The sequence below is a fragment of the Denticeps clupeoides genome, chromosome 10, assembly GCF_900700375.1.
Source record: "Denticeps clupeoides chromosome 10, fDenClu1.1, whole genome shotgun sequence".
Lineage (NCBI taxonomy): Eukaryota > Metazoa > Chordata > Actinopteri > Clupeiformes > Denticipitidae > Denticeps > Denticeps clupeoides.
In genome coordinates this window covers 14,783,153-14,810,501 of record NC_041716.1, presented here as the reverse complement: position 1 = coordinate 14,810,501, position 27,349 = coordinate 14,783,153, and the positions used below count along the sequence as shown (strand labels likewise).

Here is a 27,349-nt window from a genome sequence, read left to right as displayed (position 1 = left end):
ATCCAGACATGTTCAAATCACACCTACAACCATTGTGTCCCTGAGTAGGACATTTGAACCCTGAACTGCGCCAGTTTAGTGAAGAAGGAACATTACCTGAGCTGTGAGTTGCTTTGGATAAATGGGTCTGATAAATTTGTTTTGTTGCAGCAGCACTGCAGACTAGGGCTCATGGGAAAGATGATACCGCGTCTGATGCCATGTCTGTGTTAGAAAGCGGCCTGGGAATGGGCACAGCGGTAATTCCATGGAAAACTGTGTTTTCCTGTGGGAATGTTAATTTATTCCCAAGGTGTCGGTTGTAATGGGGATTATATTTATGGCGTTCCCTGCAGGGATAGTAATGAAAGGTATGGTTACACTGTGTTAACAGTGGTGAAATTACATGACAATCTTCCCTATTTTTATGGTTGCAGCTTTACACATAACAGACATAATACACAAATACAAGTGTAGTTCTAATTAATATTATTAAATATTGTCACTATGGTTGTGAAGACACTGATGTGGAGATGGGGTAGAGGCGGTTCTTGATGTTCCACAGCTTCTTACATTTAAATAGATTTTGCAGTTGGTACCGTGGCTTGAAATATGTGGTTGCAGGCCCCTACTTGAGTTCTGCAAAGTTGATGTGCAGGTGGAGGCAGATGATTGGCTTCCTCAAATTTGTTGTATTGCTGAGATATTTCATTTTGACTTGGCAAATCTTGCGCACAAACTATGTTTTGTAAAAATTGGATTTTTTTTCCCTCATATATTCATAAAAATCTGAATGTGTCCAGACATATTGGCTGCATCCCATCTTCCATTTAGAAATCTTCTCAAGCTTCTGAAATAATTCTAAAGTATCTGAGGTAGACAGAAAGTTCTGCAGTATGCATTGGAGGTGACAGCAGGTCGCTCCAGCAGCTGTGGCTGTAGATTCAGAACGAACAATATGTAGACTATTTGACTTTGAATAATGGAAAATCTAAAAATTTACAATCTTAATAAAATGTTAAATTAATTAAATAAGTTGTTTTTGATTGTTTTATTATGTTTTTTCTGCAATTTTCTTAGTTGATTGTAATAATTTTTATGTTTTCTGGAATTTATGTAAAATGTAAAATTGAGGCCCGGTAATGATGTATGTGGCTTGTGTGTTTTTGCCCATTTCTGTGTTCTCCATCTCCATCATTCTTGCTTGGATCTCAGATTCTAGCTACGTATTTCAGGCATGGATGTCTGCTGTCAAATGGACATCTCAAGCCTGGATATAAAATTTCAACTCCATCTGTCAATCTTGCATCTCATATCCTAGTTGCGCAACTCAACCCAGCATGTATAATTCCAGCTTCAGATGTTGAGCATGTATCTCTCTCCCTCTCTCTCTGCTTCTAGGACCATCACTTGAGCTTTAATCGGCTTTGCCTACCTCACCTCTATATGCGATTTTGGGTCTGTCAGATCTCTGAATTGAACCTGCTGTCCTGAGCCTTGGTCAGTGGTTTTAGTGTCCTCTCACGAACAGTAATTAAAAATGTATTTATTATTTTTCAAAGGCATTATTAACAATATATAGGCACAAAGGGCTGTCACATTACCACACAAAGTGTGACCACATTATCATGTTGGTGGACACGGGTTCTGAGGCATTTTATATATATGTGTGTGTGTGTGTGTGTGTGTGTGTGTGTGTGTGTGTGTGTGTGTGTGTGTGTGTGAAGACACCTCTGAACCTGTTGCCAGGCTACCACAGTAGCTGCAGGTGCTGGTATGTATAAGGTGAGAGGAAGAATGAAGAAAGACGCAGTGTCTCCTATTTTACGCCTCTCTTTGAAAAATTTGAAATGAAACAGAGATGTGAATTTTTTTTATTTATTATAATACAGTGGATGTTTTACACCTATATAGGTAATTGAACACTGTATTCATTTTATTTTGTTTGTTTCTCTAATGTCTCTGCTAGTCTACTGGATGGTCAGCCCTCGTCTTTTTCCATCATTTGGTGTCTTGATGGTTGAGGAGGAGCTGTCACTCCAGAACTGAGTGTTGAGTTGGGTTGAGATCCATTAAGTGGAGGTTGTATATATGTGAGGAGCGTGTGGTAGGGGAAAGATGGATGCAAAAACACACAACGCACATTTTTATTCTATTTACCCTGTGTTTTGACTTCTTTCATGCACACAATCACAGAGAAAATTATATGGTGTTAGGTTAATGGTGAACAAGCCCACATGGCTGTAGACCAAGCATGCCACAAGAAGTCATACCTGGAGAACCGGGTAAACCAAAAAAAAAGACTGAGCTATATTACACAATTAATCAATACACTAATGAGATCTTGTCTTCTGTACAAAACAGTATCCAAGCAAAAGTTTCCCTCCGCCCCCAAAGCCATTTTCGTTCCTGGAGAAAACAAACTCCCAATATTATACAGAAGGGGAGCCAGCAGGAAATTAAATTAAACAGCCGTCATGATAGATTTATGTGACGGTGTACGTTTTCATTGGGTTGAAGCGCGTTTGTGGTGAAGAGCGAGATGAATGTGCTGTAAAAACACTTTTGTGGGTGGGTGGGGGCTGATGGGATTCTACAGACGTCACATGGTCTTGACTGGAGTGCAGATAAAAGGCTGATTTTACTGTCATCTGTATGTCTTCTTAGGGGAATATATCACCGCTGTCTGACTGCAGTTTGAACTCTCACCCCTCGCACTCCAGGTGTCATCGTGAAAGGAGAGTGACTACACAGCCAAAGCTGTTTTATGCAGCGCATTCTAAAGCCACGATTAAGGCTTGAGCCATCTGCAGTGAACCTGTATATGTGACTGTGTAATTAGCTGTATCTCTGAATGACATAAACATCTAGTAGGGTTTATGTCTGAAAGCTAAATAATGTATTCATTTTTTTTATTGCAAAGTGCTAACTGAAAGCTACGTTTGCATCAAAGCTAGCTCAAAAAACTCGGAAATGCGTTAATGGAGGAAAGAAAAACTCGTTACACTTCATTGCTTTATTAATGCTTATTTATTTTACTAATATTCTGGAGCTGGAGGCAGATTTTTCAGCTCTCCATCGTGCTACTTGCTCATTCTGGATGACCTGAACTCGGCACACCATTACTTCCCATACTTAAGCATCTTGAAAGTTCTTCTTCTTCTTCTTCCTTTCAATCTAACACTACTGCTCACACTTAGCACATAGCTCTGCTTCTTAATGTCAGTTGGAAAAAAGTGCCTGCTAGAATGAACTGGGATTAGTATAAGTGGTCCTGGACCTCAGCATTGATGGTTTAGCAGGTAAGGAAATAGACCCATGATTGGAAGGTTGCCGGTTCGAATCATGAACGGCCAAGGTGCCACTGAGAAAAGCGCCATCCCCACACACTGCTCCCTGGGCGCCTTTCATGGCCGCCAACTGCTCCCTCAGGTGATGGGTTAAATGCACATATGGGTTAAATGCGACCACATTTCACTGTGTGATGTGCTGAAGTGTATCACATGTGATAACTTTTCACTTTCACTTAGCATTGGAGGAAGTGGTGGATTTGTTGAGCAAACTCGGGGCTGATGTATCCTTCTCTCCAAAAGTTGTTGCTGCAAAACTCTTGTACTGTCCGGTGAGGAGGAGGTCAGCTCACACCTCCAGCTCAGTGTTCGGTTTTCTCCAGTCACGCCTGTTGGAGGTGCATGCAGAGGGGAGCAGGCTGTCCATTATCTACACTGCAGGCACCGTCTGGGGCTTTTCACTTTTACCCTCTTTCAGTACACGTCCACGGTAGAGACAAGGTTTGGTTCTGAGCAGAATGTCTTGACCAAGCAACCAGCAAACATCTGGAGAAAAGAGAATCTGATTTGAACTCCTCATGGGTGGGTCTTTTGTAGGGGTGCATGTGTGGAAACACCAAAGTGTGTTGTATCTGGTGTGTATAATATATAGGTTGATTCATATTTTCCTTGCTATTTTCACCCAGTTGATCCAGTTGGTGTTGGTCAGTGAGGTGGATTAACTATACAAACCATGTACTTGCGTTAAAATAGAGGTACTCAAGGCAAGATGTTAGTCCAATGCAAGTTGTAAACACCCTGTAAACACCAACTTGAGATAAAGGTATCAAAAATAAAAGGATCATTATTTATAATGGCTCTAATGTTCTGTTATCATTTTGCTTAATCAACTCATTTTGGATGAAATGACTCTTGGCACACCAGTCTTTTAATTGAATGTCATTAATTAGTCTGACATTGACGTTAAAATGATCATAAGCACAAAGCATTGAAGGTAAACAAATTCCGTTGTAGAACCAGATGCTTACCATATTATTATTAGGGTGGTAGTAGACTAGTGGGTAAAACACTCGCCTATGAACCAGAAGACCCAGGTGCAAATCCCACTTACTACCATTGTGTCCCTGAGCAAGACACTTAACCATAAGTTGCTCCAGGGGGGGACTGTCCCTGTTACTACTAATTGTAAGTCGCTGTGGATAAGGGCGTCTGATAAATGCTGTAAAATGTCATGTAAAATGCTATTACAGGACTTGAGAACAGTTGAGGTTTAAGATTCGTTTTCTAACATGGTGTGCTGGCTTCGTTTATGTTTTTTGCATATACCCAAAAGAAAAGTAAAAAAGAAAAGCAAATATTTGATGATGTTTTCTTATGTTTGCACTTTGCACTTTGTTAGTCTGGCCTTGAGGTTTGGGGTTGACCTTTTCTAGATGAGGGCTTTGCTGGCGCTCTTAGTTGGTCTACTTGTTCCATCAGAGGGGTCACTCTGATTGGTCAGACCTGAACCATTCTCTGGACCAGATTCCAGAATCTGGTCCAGATTCATGTGCTTTAGTGTGTTGTTACATGTGTCCTGTTTTGAGGATGTGTGAATGCCTGAGTGTGTGTGGGTGTGTGAGAGACCTTGCCTGCGTGTATGAATGGAGCTGAATAGTGCATGGTGCGTTAGGACATGCTGGTGTGTGCAGATATGTTACCTGGCATATGGTGCCATAGATATGTGCTGACTGTGTGTAGTGTAGTGGACATGTGTGTACATATGTGTGCATATGGCCTTGAGAGGAATGCGTGTGTGTGTGTGTATGTATGTGTGTGTGTGTGTGTGTGTGTGTTTGAAAGTGGCTGGAGCTCAGATTGATTGTGTAGGTTGGAAAGCAGTACAGGCCAGGAGCCGTCTGATTTATTTACCACTTTACACTGATGGAGCCCATAGCAGCACTCACACAGATGTTGCTACTGCATTTTTCTTTATCAAGGCCAATCTCTCTCTCTCTCCATCTCTACCTCCTGTCTCTACCTTCCCTCTCTCTACCTTCCTGTGTCCCTGCCGCTCTTCGTCTGTCTCCCCTGTTCAAAGTGTAACTGTATGTGAATGTCACAACTGAGCTAAACACATAAATGGATAATTTCCTGTGTGTGTGTTGTCTATATAGCTCTATGTGCTGTGAGTGTATTTGTGTGTGTGTGTGTGTGTGTGTGTGTGTGTGTGTGTGTGTGTGTGTGTGCATGTGTGAGAGTGTGCTGAATGTGTGTGTGAAATCATGGCTGTACGATGGAATTTGCAGACATACTAATCTAGTATGAAGTTGTGCTTTGTGTGTGTGTGTGTGTGTGTGTGTTCAGTGAATCTAGTCTCGATCTGCTGCGTGGGGCCGTCTCTCTCGTGACTGTTTACAGCACTTTCTAATCATAGCTATTCATGATTACAGGGCAGGATGGATGTTATTCACACCAGCGCAGTGTGCTTTTAAACTGCACCTATTATTCATGCGCTGTCAATTTACGGAATTTATTGCGGCAGCGCACTCTCTCAGCAAATCAGGCATTTTGATTCAGTTGACATGGAGAGGGCTGCAGGGAGGGTGGGGCTCCTTTTGTGTGAATGTTTGTCCCTCACACTCCTCCACCCCTGCCAGTCATCATGTAACCCTGTTCCTTTGCCTTTGCTTTGGGCTACTGACTGTTCCATCACACTTATGCTCTGTCTTCTCCTCCGTCTCTCTCCTTTTGCCTCCAATCCCCTCCGTCTCGCTGCTTCTCCAGAATCCAGACATCGTGCTGGTCCACTACCTGAATGTTCCAGCCATAGAAGACTGTGGAAAGCCATGTGGGCCAATACTTTGCTCCATCAACACCGACAAGAAGGAGTGGGCCAAGTGGAGCAAGGAGGAGCTTATTGGCCAGCTCAAGCCAATGTGTGAGTGTCACATTTTGCACGAAAAATCTGTCACATGCACACTGTCTCCTCTTGACTCATGTATATAGTCAAGGATATTCTACTTTATGACACTACAGAATGTCTGTTTTCAACCTTGCTCGGGAAAGAATGCACCCTGCTTTTATACCGAGAATAAGTGAGAATTTAGTAATAAAACATCTTCAAAAAATCATAAAATTTAGGAATATGTAGGATTAAGAATATATCCTGAAATTTTCAGATTTGTAATCCACACATTTCATTTTTTTAAGTGCTGTCTATACCACTCTCTGTCTGAAAGCAGCCAGGGTGCTGGTTATGGGTGCAGCATCCATCCAGTGGTCTCTGTGGGTCCCTGACCCAAGGCATCTGGCTGATCCGGGGTCAGCAGGCGCCACTGCAGCCGACGTGGGAGCCCGGCTGCCTCTACAGTAAAAGCTGAATATCGATTGGCGGGTAGTGTGTGGGAGGAAGAGCGTCTGACTCACCAGAAATCCCTCACACACATAAAGGAGACTGGGTGCTGACGTAACCCACACATTGCTGCTCCTAAGAGGCTACTCTCACTTTCTTTCCCCTCCGGTGGCCACCGACACAGACCCATTTCACTGTCGAGGTGACGTCCATTATCTGGCTGATGATTGTTGGGTAAGAAGTGTGGTTTTCATAGCCACAGTCGCTGCCTCGCGTAATTCACACCTAACCCAAGACGTTTGGTCAATATTCTAAATATTCCCCGGGGCTGATGTCAGCGGTTTCTCTCCGTTGAACTGTACATACAGACGCCTTCCAGCCCCCATCCTAATCAACAGCATACGTGTTCGGATCCCCTTAAGAGCTTTTGGAGCAATCACTTAAGAGCTCCCTCTCACACATCGACTGCAGGACAGACAGCAGGGGAAACTAATGTATTCATTACACCTACAGCTTAATCTGAATCTAAACCATTTGCGGTAATGCATTAAGTCATTAACTTTGCAAATGCTTGGGACAATATGGAGAGGGTTAGATGGCTTGTATTGGCTAGGTCTACTAAGAGAGCACAGGCATCCTCTCCAGCACCCCGAATCTTCTGGTTTCTTGGATACAGGATCAGGCCTCCAAAGAGCAACAGTACCACCTACTGGTGGGTGAGCGGCAGTGCAAATTTCCCTCGTTTCTGGGGGGAGGGTGGAAGGCAGACAAATTGTAGTCTGTTTTAATGCATGAATTATTCATGTGTGAGTTATACATCAGACCCGTCCAAACTGCACAGGTTCCCCTGAGTGACCTATATCTTATACAAACAGCTTGCGTTCATCAGCAGACCTGCCTTTTTTAATGCAGGAGAAATGCTTATATGCAAGCATCACTATATTTCTCGGCCAAGCGTCGGGAGGATTCTCCTGCTCTTCCGTGGGAGAGATTGCTGTTGTAGCGAGAGGAGATTGGTTGAAAGGAAGCGGGCGTCTCGCCATATGCCCTGCGTTACGCATGCTTTCACACTCCTCCATTTAACATATGGATGGTGCTGGGAAAGCGCTTGGATTCCCCTCTATCTCATCACACAGGAGGATTGATGTCGGCACTGTTTGTGCCAACGGATAATTTAACTCTCCCGTAAGATGATTACTTGATCAGTTGTCAAAGGCATGTTTTAGAATGCTGCCGAATGCATTCTTCAGCTATATTCACAACTCCTGGTTTTTCATCACAAATCTTTTCACAAATGCCAGAAATAAACATTTTCAAATATTGCAAATCTTAAGTTGTAGACACAGCTTATTTTTCAAGTGGAGCTCATAGTGTTTTCGCAAAACACACACACTTGCATGTTAGTGTGACCTGACTCGGCCTTGGTACAACCCTGGGCCCTAGGGGCTGTGAGAGAGGGCTGCAGACGAGTCTCGGGCTGAGCGCGCCCAGTCACGCAACGGCAGCTTGACTCACTTGTCTCCACGGCTACTGGAGCCCCATCCACATCTGGAGCCGTGTCATTCAGCAAGACTGGGTCATCAACCAAAACACGCATACACCAGCTCACACACACACACACACACACACACAGCATAGTGTCACCAGTGAAGGCTGAACTTGTTGTCACATCGACCCCAACTCATATCAGATGATGCTTTAGAGGAGAGAAGCTCTCTCCATTTCAGTAAAAATGTCGCAGGCATGACAAAGACTGTGTGTGTGTGTGTGTGTGTGTTGAACACGCATTATTGACCGAAACAAGACCAGATTGTTTGGGAAACAGTAGCACCGGCCAACATGAGTGGTGTGCTGTCAGTGTGGCTCTGTCACATTGCTGTGACTCACCGGGCCCCTCGCCACCGAACCCTGCTGGGTTTGTCATGTAAAGTCCACTCAGCAGGGTGCCAGTGATACCATAAGCTCCTTACACACACAAACAAATGCATGCGATGGCTTACACATATACACACACCCACACGCTCCCTCTCTCATCTGTCCTGCCTCATCGCTGTCTGCATTCCCACAGCGAGGCTGATTTGTGTGGTGAGACAGTGGAGGCATCGCTCTGATGCCTTATGGGATGTTGATGCGTGGAGACGGCGGGGACCGGGCGAAACCTCCGTCACAACGGTTGTCTCTGGCTCAGCAGAAATCCATTCACTCTGCTCAGTCTTTCCATCTTCTCCCCGTTTTCATCTCGGCGTTCTCTCACTCTCTGGCCCCCTTCAGCCTGCACCCTCCACCCCGCATTCTCTCTCTGACAGCTAGTGAGGCGTGAGGTGAGGCTGATATAAAAGCCACCCTGATTTAGTCTGATATTCTAAATCTGCTCTGAACCTCCAAAAAAAATAGCCACACTTCTTTCTTTCTGAGGGAAAACGGTGCGCAGCACACTTGGTGATGACTGTAGCTCTAATACTCTAAGCTCCAGCTGCAGTAATAGCTTCAGCGGTGGAATTAGCTTCGTGGAAAGCAGCACCCTGGGCAGGGTATTAGTGAGCCAGGGTGAAAAACCTCCCTCTTGGTTTCTTCACAGAATACAAGCATCTTCCCAGGGAAGGTCAACCCCTTCAGCTCAAAAAGCCCTATTTTTGGCTTACTCCTTCCTCACACATATCCTTACAGAGGAGCTGTGAGACCAGAACCGGTGCAAAATGTGGGTAGAGCATCTAGAGGTTTAGTTGACGTGTTGAAAAGATTAGGACTGTTGAGAATGAAATGGTTAGGTGGAGGAATACCAACAATAAAAAAAAAACAATTCTAACCCTGCTGCTACGGACAGTAGGACTAAGATGAACAACCTCCCCTGAGAACAGCAGAGCAATGGTTGTCAGGATTTACTGATCAAATTGCTTTTTGTTTGTGAATCTGTGGGGCGTACACCTCCGGTGTCATAACGGTGGTCCTTGGAGGACCAAACATTTTTGTAGGTCGGATTCATTGTGAAAAGGGAACCACTTGGCTATTTTAAAATGGGCATTAGGACCAAAAAGCCAAATAGCATTTAAGGAGGAAGACTTTAAGAAGACCCAGGATGTGTTGGGCATTGTCATCACTGTGATCTGGCAGATATTGAATTAGACTCAGACAGTAACAGAAAACTGGTGAAAGTGCATAGAAATTTGGAGGTTAATAAACTCTACTGCATTCAAATTCACTCGGCAAACTAGCCAGAACTGTTTTGTTCGGCAGGTGGTGAGGTTGGCGTCTGGCATAAATTTGGAATAAAGTTGAGGGTTGTTGTGGTGTGGGCAGGATTATGGGAGTCATTTAGGTAATTAGGTAAGTGTGTCTCCTCCGCCTCTCCTGACAGTTCATGGCATCAAATGGACATGCAGCAATGGGAACAGCAGTTCGGGCTTCTCCGTGGAACAACTGGTGCAGCAAATTCTGGACAGTCACCAGACCAAACCTCCACCCAGGACTCATAACTGCCTCTGCACGGGCACACTGGGTAAGAACCAAACATAATAATAAAGCGAGAGAGAGAAAGAAATGGTTGTTAACAAGGTTTAAGTTTAGCTTGATGTATGATCCTGTTTACATTTATTAATTTAGATTGCACTGTTATTACTCTCCAATTTCAGTCACCCTCTGGGACAAAATAGGTTTAAGTGCCTTTGCCAAAGGAGACAGTATTTCAACTGCAGTATGTACATGAGACCTCTCGGGACCTTCAGGCCATCAGAAATAGGGGTAGGATTTATTAGGCATCAAGCGGGCAGTCTGGTGTTGAAGCAGGTGAAATGGACATGTGTAGGGAGTTGAGTTGAGTTTGTGGTGCTTGATGACTGAACCAGTGCTGCACTGTCAAAATGTTCTGAAGGAACTTCATGAACTTGATACAGATTTCTAGGTGTTGAACAGATCTCTAAATTGACCAGATGTCACTTTGCATGTCGCAGGCTAATGTCGCAGGCTAATTTATTTACAGAGCATGTGCATTTAGATTCAAACTGAACTTAGTGTGATCAAACAAAGTGGGCAGGAGTCTTATATGGGGAGTACATTTATTTTAACATCAAAGAAAATAAAGGAAAGATATGTGCTCTTTAAATGAATTAAACTCCAACCCAGCAGTCATGGAGTAGTTGGCCTGCACTCTACCCTGATAACTCTAAGCAAGGCGCAGAGGTCCCTGTCAGCTGAATACGTTCCAAAGTTGACATATTATTCCTCCCAGTTATTATTGTAATGCACCAGAATGGTTGAACGCAGAAAAAACCTTCTACGTTCAAGTTCCCAATGGTGGTTCAAAGAAAATCCATACAGACCACTTGTATTCAATCACCCTTAACACAAATTGTATTCCATACCTCTCACAAGTATAAGTAGGTGAAGTGCGTTCCACTATACCTTCATTTGTTTTGCTCACTTCCGATTTTAGCAGAGTCGGCAGCGTGGTACTTTAGGTTTGACAGATCTGATATTAAACAAAAAGCAGCTACATTCGCTGTTTTTGTTTTTTTTCTCCTTTTTCCATGTCTCATTGTTTGATTCAGTATGTTGGTTTTGCATTTATCAAAGACATATCAAATAATTGATCTTGCTGCTTCAAATAGAAGAACAAAAAGGGAACATTAAACAGAAACACTGGGTGTAGTTCAACATTTACAATCAGAAAATTACTCAAGAAAAGAATTTACATATAATATGTTTTAGGTGAAATTCACATAAAATACACAGAGGTACTGTTTTATATATTCGTCATACTGGAGGGTGGATGTCAAATGTAAAGCAAAGGACTTTTAAAAAAATTGGAATTCAAACATTAAAAGGAAGGGCAGGCAGTAGGCCTGTGCAGGATGTGCAGTATGTGAGGAGGAACAGCCAAGATCTAAAACATAAACCAGATCAGAGCTCCAAATCAGCAAGGGTCTTCCTGGGCCAAGGAAATCTGCCAGCTGTGTAACTTACCTTTTCACTCGTACAAGCTACCTTCCGCAATGCCATTAGTAGAATAGACAAAAAAATCGAATACAGACAAATTTTTTTTCAAGGATGTATTCTCTAAACCAACATTAGTCATATAATATAATAATTTGAGTTCTGCGTCTATGTCAAGTCACCGCATCTATGTCAAGTGGAAATGTCAATGTTACTAGGCAATAAAACGAGATAAAAATAAAAAATATTAGTAGTATAGCTTTATTAAGTGCATAATATAATACCACATTGGATCATTTGCAAATTAGGCCATGAAGTCAGTTTCATATTTTTTATGAGGACAAATGTATTAATTATTTGATTTTGTCCTGTAATGTTACAATGATATGTCATACTGATTGGATTTGTTGTTTCGTCTCTCTCATGGCTCCCTGGCCTGAAAATGACGGCTCTAACCTGTTTTTTGTGTGGCGGGGACGGGGATTTCAGGTGCTGGGAGCAGTGTGCACCACAAATGCAACAGCGCCAAACATCGCATCATTTCTCCCAAGGTAGACGCCCGCTCAGGGGGATATAGCAGTGCCCACTCTGAGCTGCAGAATAATGATGTGTCTGAGGGCAAAACTGAACATAGCCATGCTGGCAAGAGCACCGCCACGGGCCCGGGGGGAGGCGGAAACACCGGCAGCACCACACGGGAGAAGCGCAACGGCAAGGTCCCCAAACCTGTCCTCCTGCACCAGAACAGCACCGAGGTGTCGTCCACCAATCAGGTGGAGGTTCCTGACACGACACAGAACTCGCCGGTGTCCATCAGCAGCGGGTTGAACAGCGAGGGCGACATGGCGGACAGTCCCGTGGTGGCTGGCATGGGTCACGTCGCCTCTGTCATGGGCGGCCTGTCGCAAAGCGTCTTTATGTCTGAGGTTACGGGTGACCCAGTCTACAGCATGTCACCCACAGCTGGTCCAAATGCCCACATCATGGGCTCGGACACCTCTCACGGCCTCGTCCTGGCTGTCACCGCCGACACTCACAAGTTCGCCTTCCCAGGTAGCAATGGGGCTGATGGCAGTGGGCCTGGAGCTTCAGATGGTCTCTCCATGCTGTCAGCCTCTGCTGTATCAGAGGAGCTAGTCCTGTCAAGCAGCCTCGACTCCAGCACCATCAAGCTCCCAGAGACCAGCATGAACTTTGACCCTGACTGCTTTCTCAACAACCCGAAGCAGGGCCAGACGTACGGTGGCAGTGGGCTGAAGACAGAAAACGGCTCTTCCTGCGCATCATCTTCCTCGGGAAATGGCAGCTCCAATGGCAGCCTGCAGCGCTCACCTTCTATGTCTGACTCCACCTACAGTTTCAGCTCCTCACTGGTGAAGAACATCAAGACAGAGGACACGTCCTTTGAACAGCAGATGGCAAAAGACGGATGCTACCAGGCAGGGCCAGTAAGGAGCTGCGGTAGCAGTGTCTCCGGTTCGACCGGAAGCTCCTCCCAGAACTCACTAACACTCACAACTGCTGGCTCTCTACTGCCATCAGGTGGTGGCCTCAGTCCTAGCACCACTCTGGAGCAGATGGATTTCAGTGCAATTGATGCCAAACAGGACTTTTCGGCAGTGGACACCTCTGTGGGTTACACCCAGGCCATGTCCAGCCCTGATCTGGCCCACCAGAGTCGCTCTCCCAACTTCTTCCTTCAGGAGACGCCACAGACGAGCCAGGCCCAGCAGGTAAGGTCAAATTCAGGCCAGAAGAGCCATCTGTTGGAGCACAACTCCCATGATGCAACCTACATGGGCCTGCAAGTGGTCAAGACCGACTCCGCAGGTAGCAATGGCCATCTTCACCACCACCACCACCACCACCACCCACATCAGAGTCAGCACAGAGCCAACTGCAATGGCGGCTCCCCCACTGAGGGCCCAGGACAGGCTGGATCCCTCCAACTGCTGCAGTACCAAGGAGGCTTCCCTGGCCTGGGACCTGAGCATGAGGAGGTAGTGGGAATGGATCAGTCAGGCAGTGGTGGTTCCAGACAATCTGGGCCCTCAGAGAATGGAGGAGACGGCCTTCTTAAAGTTGGGGATCACCTTCAGGCCTGTGGAGGAGCAGCCGGCAATGCAGATGGAGGAGGAGCAACAGAGCACTACATGCAGGCCAGTCCAGAGAATGGCGCTGGTGGAGCTGAGACCTTGGGCCTGAGGAATGGCAATGTAGGCACCACCACCAATGCCTCCAACCAGCAGCAGCTGCAGCCTCTTCTGCAGGGGAACGGGCTTGTACAGGGACTTTACAACACAGTGGCAGCCCACCAGGGTCTTACAGCGACTGGAACGAGTGGAGCCTCCACAGGGGCTATGGAGATCAACTTGGACCACTTCGACATTTCCTTCGGCAACCAGTTCTCTGACCTCATCAATGACTTTATCTCTGTGGATGCAGGAACTGCCAATGTGGGGACAGGGGGTGCCCTCTACACACACCAGATAGTGCCCCCTCCAGGGGCAGACAGCCAGGCGGGTACAGCAGGCACACAGGCCCAAGGGCAGGAAGATGGGGTAAACCGACCTGCTGGCTACAGCAGATCAGAGCTCTGTCTCCAGCCCTGCTGCAGCCCACAGTCTCTATCTGGAGCGGCAGGAGCTGGAGGGGCATCTGGAGAGACCGGCTCACTGGCATACATGCATGTGGCCGAGGTGGTGTCAGCAGCTGTAGCCCAGGGAGCTCTGGGGATGCTGCAGGCCACTGGACGCCTTTTCATGGTCACAGACTACTCCCCTGAGTGGTCATACCCAGAGGTGAGTTGCAAATGGTCTCCTGAGAGATAACTAATCTGATACATAGCAACTGATGTTCTCAGTCTCTGAATCCCCAAATTACTGCATGTTCTAACTAGTGGTGTCAACGTTAACACATAAAAAATGTCACAAGTAGCAATCAATCCACAACTAGCCAACTACAGTTAAGTCAGCTACAGATGATAAAAAATAATGCTTGATATATTTTCTTGCTTGTCAGAAATAGCAAAACAATGTGCATCAGAATTATGGGAAGAAGATGAAATCAGCTAATATTATTCATTAACATTTTCAGTGCTTGGTCTAACATATTGTGGGCATAATTAATTGATCAATCAATTAATTAATTAATTTAATGCGTTAATTCACCTTTGATGACTGAGCACAAAGCTATATTTTCTCAAATCTGACCCATATTTGGAACTGAGCTGGTGATTTTTATATGTAGCTCATGGTCACAGGAAAGAAACTGGAATGTGTCATCAAGGAACTTTTGTTTTTGTTGTGTACCCAATGCCAGCGGAAAACACACCTTTGTTGTGGTCATTACTTTGTCGGACCATTAGGTGGCACAATATCCATTCTCGGCTTGCAGAAGATCATGTGCATGCTGTACCTATTTCTCACCACCAGGTGGCAGACATGTGATATGTTTTAGCACTGAGTAGCCACTTAATGATATTTAGCATTTTTATTTGTGTGTGCTCAGCTTTCACCATGTCTGTGTTTTTAGGGTGGAGTTAAGGTGTTAATCACAGGCCCCTGGCAAGAAGCAAGCAGTACCTACAGCTGCCTGTTCGACCAGATCTCTGTCCCTGCATCTCTCATCCAGCCTGGGGTCCTACGTTGCTACTGCCCTGGTGAGATACTCCCCCATGTACATTCCACCTAGGTCTAGCCTTGGTTTACATAGGAATGTGTAACTAATATGTAATATCTCATATGTAGTCACCTGGTTAATTACAGTCACCAAGCCATGTATCTGGATAGATGTGTTTTTACTTTTTAACTATTATTTTTATTTAATAAATAAAATGTCTGCATTGATTTAGTTTGTTGTATTTAATTCTTTTTTTGTGTGTGTGTTCAGACACAACATTATTAAATGCATCACTGTGGGTGTGGAACAGTTGTCCTACACACATTCGAACTTTCTTCTTTTTGGTTCGCAGCTCACGACACCGGACTGGTGACACTGCAGGTTGCCGTGAGCAACCAGATCATCTCCAACTCTGTTGTTTTTGAGTACAAGGCCCGAGCTCTGCCCTCTTTGCCTTCTTCTCAGCATGACTGGCTCTCCCTGGATGGTAGGTTGTCTTCAACCTTGTTGGGGTTCTGCTGGTTTACACAGATAAATTAATTAGGTCAATACTTATTATTATATAATTATTGGCTGTGCCCAACATCATTCATCGGCAATCCCGGCCTCACGCTCACTCACACACTCTCTCTCCATATCTGATTCTGGTTCCTGGATTGTGGTTCTGGTTCTTGCTAGAAAGAGTCTGGGTGTGGATAGGTTCGGTTTGTCCTACAATTCAACAAATATTAGAAATGGAAAAGCTACACAGGGCCTCAAAGCCTAAAATGGCAGATAGGTGAGACACACCAATCAGCCTTAATTTTATGACCTCTGAAGGTGGAAGGTGTTGAAAGTGACAGAATCTAACACCATCAGTCAGGAAAAGATCCAGAAATTTTTTTAACAATGCCGAAAGAATCATACTTTCACCATAGTGCATCCTGGTGCCATGTCTTCCCAAGGTAAGTTCTGCACATGCATCCAGCAATCCACATGATGGGAAAGAAAACACGACACCTCAGACCAGGACACTTTCTTCCATTGCTCTTTGGTCCAGTTTTGATGAATTGGTGATGGGTCTGCAGCTAGAAAACATCTTGTGGGATGTTCCCAGCATGCCGTGGACCTGTAACAAGTGTCCCTAGGAAGAAAAACCAGTGAACCTAAGCCCAGGATTGAGGCTTGGTTGCACACAACTCTGGTGATGTTGTATACTAGTGGACATCCCATCGGAGCATGCTACCCACTTCCAGGTGCCATTTTAACAAGATGTTTCATCTTAATGCTGAGCCGGTACTTCTGCAATTTCTGTGTTGGGCCTTTCATACTGAAGAAGGTTCCAAAACAAATGCATCTAGAAATGAAATGGGTAGTCAAACAAGCTAGGCAACTCACATACCCAAAATGTTGAACCAAATGCAGCCAAGCAACATGCTTGAGTAAATGGAAGTGGTTATAAGAACATATAAAGTCTTTACCAAACAAAATAAGGATTAATTAAACCAAAGTCAGTGAATCTGCATTGTCATTACATGGCATAAAAATGCAACTCAAGGGACGTATCTGTAGAAGGAGCAAAAACAGGAACGCTGTTGACATTCCTTGCTCCATTCCAGGCTGGTTTGAGGAGCTGTCTGTGGTATTACTGTGCCGGAGCTGTGTGTGGGTGTTGAGTACTCGTCCACTAGATGGCACCATGCTGTAATATTTGTGTGAGATGGGCTCTTGATCAGCTGTTGGGCTCAGGCAGAAACTAGTCTGAACTTTTTGGGCCCTGTTATTCAGAGCTCTGTGGATAGTGAACCAGTGAGCTTCTTTTGGGTAGTGCAAGAGCATGTGTGAGTACAGAAATTGTCATTTTGCATGAGGTGTAAAGGGCTGAGAGGAAATGGGGAGCGCTGCTTGTTAGTTGGAGGAAGAGGGTTCATCGCAGTGCTTGTTAAACAGATGGAAGGATTTGACTGCAGTACATCAGCTTTGAAGGTTTTTTTTTTGTGTGTTGTTGTTTTAATCCATAGACTCTAATCTGAAGTGAGCAACTCTGTACCCATAAGAGGATCAGCGTGAATTTTGAGGAGGCCAGGGGTAGTGCTTAATTATAATTGGGGTACTACATGAATATAACACATTCATGCCAATATGAATGTAAAACAGCCATAACATTCTAGTAGTTTTTGTACTAAAATGTATAGTTATTATTATTATTATACATTTTGAATTAATATGATTTATGGTTATTAAAATTTTAATTATTGTCAAAAAATACTATTGATTATAAATTGATTATATTGACTATAAAAAATATGCTGATTTTTTATTTTATTGCATAAAGACATTAGAAATAATTAAAACAACTACATAGTGGGGCAGTGGTGGCCTAGCGGTTAAGGAAGCGGCCCCGTAATCAGAAGGTTGCCGGTTCGAATCCCGATCTGCCACTCAGGGTGATGGGTTAAATGCAGAGGACAAATTTCATTGTGTGCACCATGTGCTATGCTGCTGTGTATCACATGTGACAATCACAAACTATTGGCTGTTGAATGAGACCATATTTTTTCTTTAGATTGTTGACATTCACTTTGCAGGTTAGAAAAGGAGCTGGGAGGGTTTGGAGACAAATTACTTTTTTTTTTAAAAATGATGCTGTGAATCTGTGCTGCTGTAATAAAGGCAATCGGTGGGGACTTTGGTGAAACTTGTTCATAAACTTTCACGTGCGTTACATTACACTTACATTGCATGGTGTTACATTACACTTCATAACCAGTCACTTACTTTTATTTTACATACTTCTGACGTTTTAACAGAGCATTGTATCAGTTCCTAGTCTGTCAGAAATGACAGTGTTGATGAAATGAGAAGCCTTGCTGAGCCAGGTTGCTTTGACTCCACTCTTTCTCAGATTATTCCTTTTCACATTCCCCTCTGCTGGGATTCACCCCATCAAATCCATAAACAACCCCAGCTCGCTGCACATTTTTCTGGGACTAGACACCAAATCAGGGTCAAGCCTTTCTCAAAGCTTATTAAAATAAACGTCAGAGTGTATGTACAGTGTGACATTTGCGCCAAACGGATGTCCTCAAGTCTCGTAATCTGCTTGATCTGATCGGCTGATGGACTTTAGCGGAAGCAAACCGGGCCAGCCGAGCCTGGAGAAACGCTGTTCGTCATTAGAGAGCCACACTGCAAGTCAAAGAGTCGATGAAACTCACAAGCAGACAATAAGCTGAAAACACAGATGGATCGCCTCATCTCTCGGAAGATCAGCAGAGACATCCGTGTGGATTTGAGGACATTTAATCAGGAATTGCGGCTTTCTGGTTCTAAATTATGGTTTGCCTTATCCCAATTTCTCAAAATTAGAGGAGTCTAGCTTTGGGAAAGAGGAGCTGCCATAATAAACCAGATTGTTATGCAGGGTTTTGTTTTTTCAATTTACACTTCTGGCATTTATCAGACGCCCTTATCCAGAGCGACTTACAGTCAGTAGTTACGGGACAGTCCCCCCCCCCTGGAGCAATTTAGGGTTAAGTGTCTTGCTCAGGGACACAATGGTAGTAAGCGGGATTTGAACCTGGGTCTTCTGGTTCATAGGCGAGTGTGTGACCCGCTAGGCTACCACCACCCCACTTTGTCTATATTTTCCATAGGAGAAAAGGTTGTTTTAAAACCATTTTTAAAACTGCATGGCGCCTGTGCTGAGTAAGTGTTGTGTTCAGCAGCGTGTGTGTTTTTCATGCCGTTTGTCGGCGGAGGTGCGGCGAGGGAGGAGGGGGGGCCGTTGCTGCAGTGTGCACTGACAGGATAAACTAGGGCATCAGCGAGGGGCTGCGTAAGGGGACAGCTGCAATGCAGACAGCCCTGGAGGGAGCGGGAGGGAGTAATTGTGCGCAAGTCTGGCGCCATTCATTAACGCAGACCCGCACCGGCCCATTCACACACGCTCGACAGCCAACCTGCCAGCACCCGGCCCTCCGAGAGACTGATAAAGGGCTTCTAAAGACCTACAAACCTGACCGTACGCTGTATATCGTCCTGAAAAGTGCACCGGCTCACTGTCCAGTATTGGTCTCATCGTCTTATACGATGGAGTAATTCATACTAATGCAGTCGATGCTGCATCCAGGGCTTTTTACACTGGACTCCTGCACCGGTGTGAATCAGGTGTAGATACAGACCGGCGGTGGTCCGGACGCAGCCCACAAACACCCACTTACATATAATGTAGCACTTAACCTGTGGGCCTGTTTCTTCATCGATATGTCCGTCTAGATAGTTTAATAGCTGGAGAGACAGGCGGTAGGATGCTGTGATGGGGCACTCTTCATGGTGTTCGCTTTTTGGCATTTCATTTGGATTAGTAACCACGCTCGAACAACTAAACTAAAATATATACATTTAGAATTTTTTACATTTTTGAATAAAAGGTCCCCGAAGGGCATTGTTGTTATAAAAAATGTATTTATAGCGCGCGTATGAGCGAATCTGTGGCCGTCGTCGTTGTTGCTGGTGTTGAATGTGAGTTGGAGCAAAACTCCACCCTGCGGAGCCGCTCCGCCGCATTCCTCGCGCCCGGCGCGCGCACGCACGCACGCACGCACGCGCGCGCGCGCCCCTCCGCCGCCGTCCCCGCGCCCCGGTCGACTGCGGCGGGGGTTTCCGCGGGCCTGCCAGGCAGGGTGGCGCGGCGTGCCGGTGGCACCGCTGCCCGGCGCGGTTTGTCATAATGCAGGTGGGGGAGGGGACGCGCTGCCTCTGCGGCACTGCAGGTACGGAGCCGCGGGCGGGACAAAAGGCGCCCTTCCCGCCTCGGAGTCGTTTAAATAAGCGGCGGCGACCTCGGCTTTGGCGTCAGAAAAGAAAAGCCACCCACCCACCCCCCAAAAAAATGCGACACCCGCGACTGCGTCGACTCGCCGTGTCGCGTGAGAACGCGGTCCCGCCGTCGCCGTGGCGACGCGTGTTTACCTGCGGCACGTGCGCTCCGCCGTCTGCTCCTGCTGCAGGAGAGAGAGGGTGGGGGTGGGCGTGGGTTGGGTGGGTGGGTGGGTGCGGGGTCTGTAACATTTCTCCCCTCGCGTCGCTCAGGCGTCTTTGTGTTCGTTTTCCGCGGGCAGCGTCGTCGGGGCCACGGCGGCGCGGTCGAGGAGCGCGCGCGCGCGCCGGTGTGTGCGTGCGTGCGTGCGTGCGTGCGCGCTCGGTGGGAGAGAGAGAGAGAGAGAGAGTGCGTGGCGTGAGGTCGGGATGCCGATGAATGACATCTGCTCGGGCTGAAAGACGAGAGGGACCGCGTTCGGTTTGCGCGCACGGACGATGGACGGTGCGATCTCAGGTTGGACACGTTTTAAACACGTCTGGCGTGCGTGCGTGCGGGCGCGCGCGTGTTTGTCTGTCTGTTTTGACTGATGGGCGAAGTTGCCTTGCGTCCAGACTCCACAGCAGCCCGATTTGCATCAAGTTTCCTGGAGTAGCTCAGTTTGCGTGGTTGTTGCTGTAGACACAGTTCAGATTGTGTGTGTTTAGTTTTGGGTGAAGTTCTGACCATGGACAAGCTTCGGCCAAGTTAGATCACAGAGGATGTGCACCAAAACGTAAAAGAAAAAAACTTGAATGTTTTACGAGAGCAAAGTAACACCACGCCATGTCTTTGGCAGAAATGAACACTATCGTTTTAATTGCTGCTAATTTCTAATTCTACTGTTTTCTTGGTTCTAGTAATTAATGATACTAGAGCAATGAATGGTATAGAGGTGGTCGCTGTAAGAAGGAACACTTCCACGGCGTGTGCAGATCTCTTCTTTGGACTGTGTTAATCACCGGCCAGACTCATCACCGGCAGCGGAGCGGCCCCTGCGGCCCCTGCGTTCCCTGCGTTCCGTCCGAGCTCCTGCATCCTGCCAGGTGGGCGTCCGGGTTCTGGGAAGACCCTGGTCAAACTCTCTTTCATTTCATTAGGGTGGGAACGGCACAGGCACTTTACTCTGGTTTAATTTTTATTGTACTGGTTTGTAGTTGTGTCTCAGCAACCTGTTGATTTTGCTGCTTCCATTGACTTTTGCCGGGAATTTTAGTTAAGGAGACTGTTGTAGTGTCAGTTGTGGATAAATGTAAGATAAATGTTCTAGTAATAATTATCCTCGCAGCTTCTCAGACGGGCCAGTGCTTCGTGGCTCTGAATGAGACAGAATCCAGTGAACTGGAAGGAGTTTACCTGAGATTGGATCAGCCCCAGGTCAAGGTCTCCAGAAATAGAAATCTGTGGCACAGCGGGCAGCCTCCTGCCTCCTATCCACTCCGCTCATCGTTCACTGTGGGAAACAGGGGTGGGTCCTCCTACGGCCACGTTCGTTACAGAGTTAATCAGGCCTCGCTGGGTTGCTCTGCGCAGACGTTTTGCCCCGTATTGCCATTAGAGGTTGCTTAGGTCCCTGAAAGGTCAGAGTACCGACAGCAGTAGGGGACTTTACCTTGTCCAGTCTCGTGTCAGGTAACATCTGTGTGCCATATCCATCATTCCATCAATTATACCCAAGGTTCCTGTGGAACTTGGACCCTTTTTAGTGCGGCAGTCTATTTGGGGCTGTTTATGTAACATACTGTAAAATGTATTATGGCAGACTTTAAAAAAGGGTCCTTAAAAGCCACGTTCCATATGGTCCAGGAGCGTCTGAGAAGGAGGAAGGCGGACATCAATATATAATGTACACATTATATATAATATATAAAGGCATATTTTCTCTAAGTGCACTTAAAGAACGTACAACTTCTGGTCCATGGGTAGATGCAATTTTTATCTCTTTTTTTCGTCAACATAGCGAGTACTTTTTTAAATTTTTTTGCCTTGTCAAGACGTTCACGAATGATGCAGGTTGACTTTAATGTCTGTGGTTAGTTCAAGTCAGACAAATCAGACTCGTACAGATTTAGAGCAGACAGAGCGACAGCTGCGTGAGCGTGAACCGCACTTGCTAATATGTAAAATGGTCAAATTGATAAGATGCAGCAGGATCGTTTCTGGAAGAGCGGGTATTGTAGGACTTGTTGGCACGTTGAGCCTGGATTAGGGTGATCTCCTGCTTGTTGATATACAGCCTGTAAATTGGAGCAAAGCATCCGACCGAAAGCAGGAGATTTCACCGGTTTGTGTGGTCTCTGTGGCCTCAGGAGAACTCAGCATCTGTAGGCAGAACTTGTATTTATTCCATGCCCTTACTGCAGTATTAAAATGTTGTTACACATCTAAAGTAGTGGCAGCAATTTTGCCAGATAAGTGGTTGTTTCAGCCCACAATTAAAAAAAAATGCCACAAACCACAAAGAAATCTGCTAAATCTATACAAAAAAGTATGAAATCTAAACATACTTAAATTACAATTTGTTTTCTCAGTTACAATTCTCAACAAGAATTTGAAAAATGTTAAGTTCCACCCAACCTGGCAACACTGGTTTCATCTTCTCCCTCGTCCTATGTTCTCCTTCATTTTATTTTCTCATAACACCACTTTTTGCATGGCACAAACGGGCCCATATGCACCAACACTTTTATTAAAGATGTCTGACTGGCAAAGTAGATTATCTGCCAATCGCAAACATGCCCAAATCTCTTTATCTTTTACACAGTGTGATGAAAATGTCCCTCAGGCACCATGAGCTTCGAAAACAGTATGTCCTGTAGCTGTCTGTGTTGCTGGGGTCATGGACACCATTCTTACAAAACATGTTCCATCATTGACATGCAACTGCTGCCGGTGTTGTGTGTATAGTTTTGTTAGTTTGTGTGTGAGGCATCTCATCTGCCTTCCGGGTCACGATTCGCTAATGAAAATTCCTTGCCCCTCCTTCCACTCTAGCAGACTTCCAAGAGAAGTCACATGCACGCTAACTGGGGTCCTTAGCTTTGTCTACAGAACCCATAGAAATGGTAATGAGTTTAAGGAATGATAGGTGCGATGCCCAATTTATTTGTTTTGCAGCATGCTCTTAATATTCAGCAATGACCACCTTTAATATTCACAATCCAGCATTCTGTGGTTATAAAGCTGATTTATTTTCTTGCTACAATTGCGAAAATAAAACTTAATTTAATGTTGCTGTTGGTGAATAAGATTACTGAAGATGGGGAGACTGGGTAGACTTGATCTTTAGCAAATGATCGCTTTAAGGGGCAGTGGTGGTCTAGTCGATAAGGAGGCAGCCACATAAACGAAGGGTTGCGGATTCAAATCCCAAACCCTCAAGGAGTGTGGTAGTAGCCTAGTGGGTAACACACTCGCCTATGAACCAGAAGACCCAGGTTCAAACCCCACTTACTACCATCGTGTCCCTGAGCAAGACACTTAACCCCGAGTGTCTCCAGGAGGGGGGACTGTCCCTGTTACTACTGATTGTAAGTCTGGATACTTACTGGATAAGGGCGTCTGATAAATGCTGTAAATGTAAAGGTGCCACTGGGGTCCCCCCAAACAGCCCAAAAATAGCCTAAATATGCACCAAAACACAGAAACAATGCCAGAAATATCTGATAATTGTTTAACCCAACACATATTCAAAATAATTAATTTTTCAGAAAATTCAAAGCCATCAAATCTGACAACAAAATATTGTTAAGCAGCTGCTGTAGTTCCCCAACACATATTCCAAATGATTAATATTTCCGAAAATTCAAAGCCACCAAATCTGACAACACTGAGCACACAATCCTGCCTGTTGCTTTTTCCTTTGTTTACCTTTGGTGTCTTTGCTGATAATACCACTTGTTCATGCCACCATGAGAAATTATACATTCTTGACAAGATGCTCCTTAAATCCCAAATCAAACTTTCTCACTAGAAGCATCCAGAGAACCCATTCAGAGTGGATTTCAGTTCCCATACTCCCCAAGGTGTGAATATGAATTACATTTACATTTAAGGCATTTGGCAGACGCCCTTATCCAGAGCGACTTAAAACGTACTTTCAAGTTACCATCGATGAAGAGATCAATTCTGGTTCACTAGGACCCCAACTATGAATACAACCTTTTATTCACTCTGTTGTAGATTCTGTACATACGTTTGACAATAAGAAGGTTACAAGTTCATTTAAATATTCTCTAAAGAGGAAGGTCTTGAGCTGCTGTGTGAAGGTGCTCAGTGACTGAGCTGTTCTGACATCAAGTGAAAGTGAAGTGATTGTCACATGTGATACACAGCAGCACAGCACACGGTGCACACAGTGAAATTTGTCCTCTGCATTTATCCCATCACCCTGAGTGAGCAGTGGGAAGCCATGACCGGCGCCCGGGGAGCAGTGTGTGGGGACGGTGCTTTGCTCAGTGGCACCTCAGTGGTACCTTGGCGGGTCCGGATACGAACCGGCAACCTTCTGATTACGGGCCCGCTTCTTTAACCGCTAGGCCACCACTGCCCAGTGGTGGTTCAAGGGGAAGTTCATTCCACCACCGAGGGGCCAAGACAGAGAAGAGTCTAGATAAATGTCTTCCTTTTACCTTCAGAGATGGAGGGACCAGGTGAGCAGTACTGGATGCTCGGAGTATACGAGGTGCAGTGTGAGGTGTAATAAGGGCTGTGAGGTAGGATGGTGCTACTCCATGTTTGGCTTTGTAGGCCAGCATCAGTATTTTGAATCTGATGCATGCAGCTACTGGGAGCCAGTGGAGGGAACGTAACAGAGGGGTGGTGTGGGAGAACTTGGGAAGGTTGCTGCATTTTGTATGAGCTGTAGAGGTCGGATGGTACCTAGAGGTAGACTTTCTACTAGTGAAATGACTTTCACTATGAATTAAGAATACTGCCCAATTGCTCTGACATTTTGTTATATTATGATGTTCATGGTCATGTAAAGTAGATGCTGCATCACAACCTATTGCAGTATATGCCATGTAGAACAATAGCCCAATTAAGGCAGAACCACAACTTCCAAAATGCTAATTTTAATGCATTCATGACAGTTTATAAACCATGTAGTGCTAATTAAAACATAGTTAGTCCAAAAACTAATTGGATAAAGATCATTTCCTTGAGGTGATTGCCATTGTAAAGCACAGCACATGGTGCACACAATGAAATCACCCGTGGTGAGCAGTGAGCTTCCATGAAAGGTACCCGGGGACCATTGTGTGGTGACGGTGGCACCTCAGCAGTTCAGGATTCAAACCTTCTGAGTATGGGTCCGTTTCCTTACCCGCTAGGCCACCACTCCCCCAAAGGTTCATTATTAAAGTCATTGGGATAAACGAAATCCAGGACTGTATTTGGACTCAATGTACAGTTGATCCCTAGGGTTTAGAGACTCATATCTGACATTAACATGCTATAAAAATGCTAAAATTAGAAAATTATTACCCATTGAACTTCCATTTAAGTTTAAGTTAGCATTGAGCTGAAATACCATTTTAAAGATTAATGACTTGCATTGAGTCAACTTTTTCCATTGAAGACAGCTAGACATGATGCCAGGTTGAAGAAACAGATTCATTTCCACTGACAGAACACATGTGCACCAGGCAGTGATGGGAAAACAGGATGAACGAATGAGGGTGAGGGAAGGAGGGCAGATGGTTTTCCCCAGCTGTGAGAACCTCTGCCAAGTGACCAGTCTGACTGGCCTGTGCCCACTCGCTGTAAGACAGGATTGTGTCAAACAAGTAGTAGTAGGGTGGTAGTAGCCTAGTGGGTAAGACATTCACATATGAACCAGAAGACTAAAATCCAGAAGACTAGTGTCACTGAGCAAGACACTTAACCCTGATTGTCTCCAGGGGGACTGTCCCTGTAACTACTGACTGTAAGTCGATCCGGATAAAGGTGTCTGATAAAATGCCGTAAGTGTAAACACTGCAGGGACACACAAGGGAGAAAATGCCATCGTTGGTGGGCAGCCCTGTTCTCTGTGCTTAGCACTCAAGCTTTTGATTCATTGAGGTGAATCTGAGTAGACGTTCCTGTGCTGCTGAAAACACTGACAGCTTCAAGTCTTCACACCTGTGGCTTGTCTCAGACATCCGTTCCACTGTGCTTGTCCGTGATATTTCAGGGGTCTCTAGGAGCATGCCAAGAAAGGTCTGTAATCCCCATGAACATGAACTCGCCTATCAATGGGAGGAACACCCCTGAATTTGAGTCTGGTCATGTGACCCTGACAAGCACAAACTGCATCTGGTCTGTCCATACAGAGCGTCTGAATAGAGTCTGAATGGACACTCTGTACAAAGAGAAGTGAGGTGTTCTTATCTACACCCTCAGTAGGGGGGGAGCAGATGGCCTGGACCTCCTCCCTGTGGAGCTGATGACGGAGGTGAACCAGTCAGGGGGGACGGGAGCCGAACCTGAAGCACCTCGGGTGTGACATAATCAGTGTGTAGTCCAATTGTTTCCATTATTTACTATTTACCTCATATTTACCAGAAAAAAGATGTTGATTGTATGCAGCACAGACCTGCAGTTCTTTACCTGTCTCACTTTATGTCTGCTGGCTACTTGCCTGTACCGGGTGTTTGCTGTATCCGTCAGTTGTAACTGACGGACGTGGGCGGTCCCTCGAAATGTCAGAGCAGCAGCACGCCTCCCATTGGCTGAGCCCGGCTGCCCTTCCCCCTCTGCAGTGGATGCGTGTTGCATCGCGGCAGCAGGTGGACATGACATCATCTGCACTGCAGAACACTGCAGCACCGAGTCTGAACAAAGACATGCTACTGCCAGACTGTCTGCCCCCCCCCCCCCCCCCTCTCTCTCTCTCTCTCTCGCACGCGCGCTCACAGTAGCACTCTCCCTCCCCTGTCTGTCGCCTCGATGCATCGTTGACCTGCACGTTCTTCCATACCCCTTCCCCCTGCCATCAAAAGGAGGGCATGGCACACCCCCCCTTTACACACAGACATACATGTGCATGCATGTGAATGCAATGCAGTTATACACACAAAGGCACAAAAAAGATAAACGTTTAATACACACCTCAACTATTAATGCAAATATCAATATCTGGCCCTGCCTCTAAACTAAATAAATCTTAATAAATGTTTATATTTTGTCATGGTTGTCTATTCAGTACACTGCAAGTACACTCATTTGTTGTTGAATGTTGTTTTCGAGCGAAATATGGACACATTAGTCTGTGCGCCTTGTAATTTAAGACAGTCCCAAAAAGGCCTTGGAGGGCAGTCTCGGCTTGGTTCTTAGAGGCACACAAAGGCTACTGGGACTTGTTGACATGTT

At 45.5% G+C, this 27,349-nt stretch overlaps 1 protein-coding gene and 1 long non-coding RNA gene across 10 annotated transcripts in view; one reads left to right on the top strand and one right to left on the bottom strand.

The window, feature by feature from the left end:
- Nucleotides 1-27,349, top strand: part of camta1a (calmodulin binding transcription activator 1a) — a 319,797-nt gene that overhangs the window by 281,470 nt on the left and 10,978 nt on the right. For 4 of the 8 annotated variants that reach the window (XM_028992546.1, XM_028992547.1, XM_028992544.1 and 1 more), the window contains 5 exons: nt 6,036-6,189; nt 9,959-10,099; nt 12,022-14,333; nt 15,067-15,193; nt 15,506-15,640. In XM_028992546.1, the coding sequence (XP_028848379.1) occupies nt 6,036-6,189; nt 9,959-10,099; nt 12,022-14,333; nt 15,067-15,193; nt 15,506-15,640 (2,869 nt within the window). Of the gene's footprint in view, nt 1-6,035; nt 6,190-9,958; nt 10,100-12,021; nt 14,334-15,066; nt 15,194-15,505; nt 15,641-20,204; nt 20,471-20,853; nt 21,040-25,318; nt 26,492-27,349 lie in introns of those variants that run through there. The other 4 variants (XM_028992549.1, XM_028992551.1, XM_028992548.1 and 1 more) reach the window with 4 other exon arrangements.
- Nucleotides 15,381-20,434, bottom strand: LOC114797631 (uncharacterized). 2 transcript variants are annotated; one of them, XR_003750961.1, is made up of 2 exons: nt 20,107-20,434; nt 15,381-15,671 (listed from the first exon to the last, which is right to left on the bottom strand). It is a non-coding gene; the product is annotated as an uncharacterized LOC114797631 (long non-coding RNA). The 2 variants fall into 2 exon arrangements; XR_003750962.1 differs by having other exon boundaries at nt 15,381-15,668.